We start from the raw sequence: 7,551 nt of genomic DNA, 5'->3' as shown, positions 1-7,551 counted from the left end.
CTCAGGTAAAATGGGACAATGACAGCAGTGATATTTTTATTAGAAAAGCATAGAATACTGCACATTACATAGAATTGTATGATAATCATTGGATGTGTTATAAAATAGTACTGTAGACCTTCAATCTATTTGTATATATAGGCTATAGGCTTTTAAAAGTTGATTAATCTTCAGAACAGCCTTGATATTCTATTCTGCCTTTGATTTTTAATATTTTAAAAAATCAAATGTAGATATGTAAATCATGTATCCTTGTAACAACATTTTGTTACCTCCTCAAATATTTGATGAATATTTAAACACATAATATTTAATGCTAACATTCAAGCAAATACAATGCCCTTTTTGGCAAACCGCATTTTGTTTAACTTGATGTCCCACTTTTGTTGACTTCATTAATTACTAACTTAGTATATAATGATAATTTTATAATTATTAAGAAAATGCTTTGGTGACTACTTAAGGGCAGGGCTATTTATAGCCATAATATCTTTCTGTTTTGTGTTTGTTTGTTTTATCCAAGCATTTTTTATTATAATAATAATAATAATAATAATAATAATAATAATAATAATAATAATAATAATAATCCAGTTGGAAAGTCACGAGTGGCTTACGTGTCAATTGTTAAGTATTGTTAGCTTTATGCGTATGTCGCCCCCTGCAGCCCCACAGTGTTTACTGCAGGTATTCGAAACCTTTTTTTTCCAGGGGCGGGACTTCCGGCATCGTGACCAGTGTTTCTCGTGGAAAAGGGTGCATGTTCACGCGTTCCCGGCAATTTCACCCAATTAAAATGAGAATTGTGAACAGTCCCGCCTTATATAATGATTCCAACCAACCACGAAACGCATGTCTGCCTGTTCGCCGTTCATTGGTCATTTTATAGACTCTTGACATGATATGCAGCCAATCACAGCTAGAGACAGCGTCTATTTGTCCAATGGTGACTGAGGACGTGGTTAATAAGCTTATAAATGACAAGGTGACAGTTTTACACGGTGCTCATTGACTCTAGCTTCAAGTTTGTCTCCTGGCCCTTGTGTATTAAATAGGTGAGTCAAACGTTATGGGTGCTAGTTAGACGCATGGCCAAAGGGAAATCTCATCTATTGCCTTTGCTTTGGTGTTTTTATCAGCATGAATATCTCTGGTTGTGCAATTAAATTCTGTGTCTAGCTTGAACGGTTAAAGACTACTTCAGCCATTCAATGGAGGCTAGCCGGCTAGCTGTAAAACTCACTAAAGTCGTTGACCGTTGAATAGCTTTTAAATCTTTCATGTCAAATAAACAAGTGTTTTGCAGATAGTTTTACAGATCCTGTGTATACAGGAGTTTATTCTAGACCAAATAACTATCCTCTCATCCGATACCTGTAAAATGTAACTGCTAGGTTCTCAGGCCTAGTGTCGAGCCCTGCCGCTTTAGCGGCAATACATAATGGACGAGTCAGTTTAAGGATGGTCAAGGACAAAACATACTCTTCCGTTATTTCTTTAAGTACTTCATCTCATTTGATAATCTTAGTGGAAATCTAAATGTAAGTATTGATGACCTTCACTCTTTTCTGTCGGCGTCTTTGAGCGCTTGAATAACTGGCCATCTTGAGCTGTCCTAAGTAAGGATTGGCCTTGTGTTTAATATGCAATGGTGCTGTGATTTGTTTGTTTTTTCCCTTTTAGCTCTATGATGATCAAGTGGGTCTCTGAAGTATAAACAGGGCTTCTGTGAATTTATTTGTTTGTTTGTTTGTTTGTTCCAATCTTGGAAGCCCCTGGCTATCCTTCAGAGACCCTTGAGGGTCACCAGATCCCACTTTGATAATCTGGATCTGGGGGGGGGGGGGTGAATTCAAATCACAGCAACACTACATATTAAACACACAATTCACTATTCTAAAAGTTATGATGATGAGTAATATCAAATGGAATGTATGTTAAAATTGGATAGATCTGTGGAAAGTTCTGAAACTCGAGGGCCAATGAATAGCCAATAAATTTTACATAGATTGCTTGTTTATTTTTAATCTGTACAAAAGGTGGCTGACATCTCCTTTTTTTAAGAAGTTAAAGATCCCTCTAGATTTTGTTTCCATTCTGTAGTAATGTTACATCACTTAAATCTGTGTGCACCTGCCTTGCATTCATGTCATCTGCATGAAAAGTGTAAATAACTGCTTACATGTGTCATGATCTTTGATCCATTTTTTCCTTTCTCTTTTTTTGTAGCAGTGGTTTTTAATAGTTGCAGTGACTAATTGTATCATATTGATCTGACTACTTGAATAATGTTAATATATTAACCTGTGTGGTTTAATTTGTCAGCTCTTTGACATTTGCTCAATGTTTGAAACTGTTAACTGTGGCAGTTAAGCAATTTCTGCATGCTGCTGCTATTTGTCCACCTGGACCCTCATTTATCTTGGGCGATCCCATCACAAATGGACAGCGCTACACTAAGTACAGGTGTGAACAGGGTCAAAAGTGTCTTAGATGCTTATTGTGAGTAAATCACTTCCACTTATATGGCCATGTAACATCTAATGGGTCCTGATGCATCCAGTGACACCCAGGCTTGATGTATCTAATGAAGAAAAATAGCCAAGTAGTGTATGTCAATATTAATGTGCCAATAATTGTATTCTGGCACAGAGAAAGCAAATTACTAGTAACCCTACACTACATGCTTGTATCACAAGCCAGAAAAAGCAAACATAATAAATAATACAACAATTGCAAGGGCATATAATAACGATCATTAATTTGTATTTTATGAGTGTAGTATAATCACAGAAGCCAGAATTGCATGCAAGTTGCATATCATGAGGGTCACTAAGTAAATATGTTTATTATTCTGATCCTTCTTCTATACTTCCATGTAAAGAAGATTAACAATTAATCTGGTCTGCACTTGTATATTGCTTTTTTTTTTTCTTTTCTTTTTTTTTTTAAAACCTTCGCGGTTCTGCAAAGCACTTTACACTGTTTCTCATTCACCCATTCACACACACTCGCACACCAATGATAGCAGAGCTGCCATGCAAGGTGCTAGCTTGCCATCGAGAGCAACTTGGGGTTCAATGTCTTGCAAAAAGACAAGGTGTGTGGAGTCATGAGGGCCAGGAATCAAACCGCCAACCCTACCACCTGAGCCACAGTCGCCTACCCATCCTCCCCCAACCCCCACCCCTCACACAGAGCTGGCATGATTTTCAATGCCTCTGCCCCAGTCTTTGCATTGACACACACTGTCTTTACCCAGATACTTTCATCTTTCTGGTTTCTTTGCCATGGTCTAGCCACTTTTCTCTTTTTCTGTACACCTTGGTTTCATCACTGTTCTTGACAATTTGACAGCAGGTTGGGAAATGTGCCAATGTCTTTCTTTAACTTTTTTTTCTTTTTGTCACCTCTTCAGGCTTCAGACATGTACGCCTGTGCCAAGTTTGTCACTGTCTCTTCTGTGGTATGTATTCAGTGTAATTTTTTAAAGAAACACCTTAATGTTTCATAATTTAAACTGTGTACCTGTGTTGAGGCTAGACTGGAGAATGTAATGTGGTTCTTTCTGTGTGTTCAATAAATTTGGGTCTCACCACAAGAAAACATGCAAGAAATTGTATAAAATAAGCAATATACAAATTATCTTAATTTTCATTTGAAGAAACTGTGCCTTTACACTTTTTTAAAAAAAAATATTCTAAAGGCATTTTCAAAATGGTATATTCTCATGTGTATGGAAAAATGGATATATCTAATGAACATTTTAGAAACTATTGTTGCTTTTAACCAAAAGGTTGCACATAGACTCACTGTCCACTTTATTAGGAATACCTGCACATTCATGTAGTTATCTAATCTTGCTAATTATGTGGCAACAGTGCAATGCAAAGAATCATGCAGATATAGGTCAGAGCTTCAGGTAATGTTAACATCATTCTGATGTTTGAGGCAAAAAATGTGACCGTGGCATGGATAATCACCAGGTCTCTTTGCAGTCTTCAGCTGTCCAGTTTCGGTGAGTCTGTGTTCATGATAGCCTCAGATTCTTGTTCTTGGCTGACAGGAGTTGAACCTGAGGTGGTCTTCTGCTGTTGTAGCCCATCCACCTCAAGGTTTGATGTATTGTACATTCTGAGATGCTTTTTAGCTTACCACAGTTGTAAAGAGTGATTGAGTTACTACAGACTTCCTGTCTGCTCAAACCAATCTGGTCATTCTCCTCTAATCTCTCTCAACAGGCTGTTTCAGCTTGCAGACCCTTTTTTGTTTTTGTTTTGTTTATCGCACCATTGTGTGTAAACCCTAGAGACTGGTGTGTGTGAGAAAATCCCAGGAGATGAGCAGTTTATGAAATACTCAAATCAGCCTGTCTGATTCCAGAATCCATGCCACGATGAAAGTCAGAGGTCACACTTTTTCTTCATTCTGATGTTTGATGTGAACCTTAACTGAAGTTCTTGACTTGAATCAGCATGATTTATTTATTTATTTTGCCTTGTGCTGCTGCCACATGATTGGCTCAGCAGATAACTACATGAATGTACAGGTGTTCCTAATAAAGTGGCTACCTTTCGTGTCTTACCTTTTGCCTCATTTACCATTTCGCTCAGCTCCGTGAAGGTTCCAGAGTACTGGCTCGGCCTGTCGCCGTGTCCATCTTCAACAGACCTGAAGCCAAAACTGAGCAGGTAAGGTTCATGATGCTAGATTGGGTGCACATACACAGGCAGTTCAAACATGGTTAATGAGTTACTACGGTTGCTCGTTCCATAGGCAGCCCTCTTGCCTGTGAAAGAGGCATCTTTTCTGAACATGAGCCGAAGCTTTCAGACCAGTGCTGTTTCTAGAGACATCGACACAGCAGCCAAGTTCATCGGTGCTGGTGCTGCTACAGTGGGAGTTGCTGGATCAGGAGCTGGAATTGGGACAGTGTTTGGTAGCCTCATCATTGGCTATGCCAGGTAAGTTCTGAAGGAAGGAACATCTGGCAACAATGAAAAATAACCCTAGAATAACAATCCAAATGAAGGATAACTTTTGTTTTACTTCTGCTAGTTGGCATGATGTGTACAAAAGGCTCTATATGTAATTTAGTGTTATTCAGTCCCTGCAGGATTTTGCAATCTCAAATTAATGTAAAATCAAGGAAATTCTGCAATATTCTGGGGAGCTTGCAATTTTTCAAAAATTATGCCAGATTTTCCATAGAATTGGGGCAAGATGCGTCATTTGTCATCACAACACACATATAGCTAAAGCCCCTTCAATTCATGTGTCAAAAGGCCTGTTCATACCGGGACATTTTTTTCAGTGCATTAAACGGTCCGTTTAACTAAATCAGTGGTTGTCAATGGGAGTGGCATCAAAGCGTCAAATGTTAATGTCTCTGGGTGGTTTTTGGTTGTGTTTTTGTTTTTTTTTTGGTGCATGTTTATTTAACTGGCTGACCAATGATAATCGTGCTTTTGTTCATGTGCCCGGTGCCTGAAGTTACAGAACCATGACTTGGTGGCGCTCAAGCACAAAACTGTCTTGCCGAGCACACTTTGATACCTGCTGAAGAAGACTATGTTGTGAACTAAGATTATGTTGTGGCTATTTTTTTGACGACACTGAAATGCAAGCATATATTATAAGCGATCCATTTAGTTCTTTCAGTGTTGCTTTCTATACTAAATAGCATTTGTTTTTGTCTATTCCCTGCAAATGTTTCACATCTCTGCTCAATGATAATCTGCTGATTGATAGTCCATTTGATTTTTTTTTTTTTTTGCACCTGGCATATATTTGCATACAAGTATTCTTGACCTCTTAGTTTTTTTTAATAAGTGCCCCATTATTGTGTCTTTATCATATTGACCACAAAAAAAGACTATTCATAGTAAACACTTCACCAGTGTGCAGGAACATTAACATATTTGGGCACTACCCCAAACTCTTTCCTCATTTAACAGAACAAATATTTCTTAGTCGCTGGTGCTGCTTGAAACATCCATTTTCTGTTAGCCAGTTCGCAAAGTGTGGGAACGGCTTTTTGCAAACACTTAAATACTGTCTGTCGTCTTCTCAGTCATGAGTGGGTGTCAAACGTTAAGTTGTGCAGCACCACCTTGTGTCCCTGGTAATTCTGCTTTTCAATAAGTGCCATCTACTGTCGGAGTGAATTTGCACTTCCGTTCAGTGCTTCGTTCATGTTTAACACGTGGGTGCGAACACACAAAAAATGCATCAACAGCTACTCAACGACACAGATTTGGCACACTAAATATCTGGAGCTGTCGGGTGACTCCACATCCTGTGGTGTGAAGTGTCATCACTGGCAGTGATTGCAGCAACAAGCTACAGCCAATGAGAGAGCAAGGCATGGGGTGAGGCCACCGTGAGGAAGGGAAACTTGCGAAACCGATCTACTCGCCTCCAACTCTCTCTGTAGTACACAATCTCTGCTGCCCATGTCTGCTAATCTGTTCTTTCAGCCACTTGTCTTTTCCCTTTTGGGGTTTCTTCAGCACATCATCGTGCAAATGGCTCACAGCACTTGTTTCTGTCCTACGTCCATCTTCAAATAAATAACTCCTGTTTTGTGTGTTTTCGTGACAAAATGTAGTTTGGACCCCAGATAGTCATCGGGTGACAGTCGTTGTCAGATCATGTTGTGTATGTGTGTGACCCCCTGTCGCCGAGCAATCGCATAGTGTGAACACCGCAACGACTTCATGACTCCCGATTACAAAACAGCAAGTCATATAGTGTGAACTTGGCATAATGCACTGAAAAAAAAAAACTTCCTGGTGTGAACAGGCTTAAATGATTACAGCTGCTAAAAAAAAGTCTCCTTCACCAACAAATATTACATGCAAAACAATGTCCTGCAATTGCAAATTTGCCCATTCAAGTAGCTTTCTGCAAAAAAGTGCACACATTGCATCATAAATTTAAAAAAAAAAAAAAAAAAAAAAAAAACAGCAGTAGAATCCAGCGTTTGTTTGCAACTATCACAAAAACCTGTATGGACTGGTTCTTGTATTGCTAGTCCTCATAGGAATAGTAACTTTGCAAGTTATGATGGAAATTATGTCTGTTCTTTTCCTGAGATGTTATCAAGTTGTCAGTTTGAGTGCTCATGAGGATAGTAATGCAAAGTTGTTTTTTTCTGTTTCACATTGTCTCCTCATAACCATATTGCTAACTTATGCTTCTTTTTGCTGTCCTCTTGACAGGAATCCTTCCCTGAAACAACAACTTTTCTCTTATGCCATCTTGGGTTTTGCCCTATCTGAGGCCATGGGGCTTTTCTGTTTGATGGTGGCGTTCCTTATCCTGTTTGCCATGTAATTTAGACCTCTGTCCACCTGTTATTTGCCATGACAGTCCATCCAGGGATCAGAATCTGAAGCACATCTCACAAGGCTGTGGCCATGCCATTCCAACAAACTTCTAGAAATATCTTGTCTGTTTCTCCCTTTCCTTCCCTCCATGAGGTTTTTATGTAATTTCTCACTACATTTTTGGGACAGTCTGTCTGAATAAATGGGTGGGATAACTTTA

General features: G+C 38.9%; 1 protein-coding gene across 1 annotated transcript; it reads left to right on the top strand.

Annotated features, from left to right (window-relative positions):
- Window positions 1-946: 946 nt before the first annotated feature.
- atp5mc1 (ATP synthase membrane subunit c locus 1) lies at window positions 947-7,551 on the top strand. The gene is made up of 5 exons (XM_053613225.1): window positions 947-1,055; window positions 3,419-3,466; window positions 4,614-4,691; window positions 4,777-4,964; window positions 7,224-7,551. The coding sequence occupies exons 2-5, from the start codon at window positions 3,428-3,430 to the stop codon at window positions 7,336-7,338; spliced, it is 420 nt and encodes a 139-aa protein (XP_053469200.1). The 5' UTR covers window positions 947-1,055; window positions 3,419-3,427; the 3' UTR covers window positions 7,339-7,551.

The sequence above is a fragment of the Ictalurus furcatus genome, chromosome 2, assembly GCF_023375685.1.
Source record: "Ictalurus furcatus strain D&B chromosome 2, Billie_1.0, whole genome shotgun sequence".
Lineage (NCBI taxonomy): Eukaryota > Metazoa > Chordata > Actinopteri > Siluriformes > Ictaluridae > Ictalurus > Ictalurus furcatus.
This window is presented reverse-complemented; position numbering and strand designations above follow the sequence as displayed.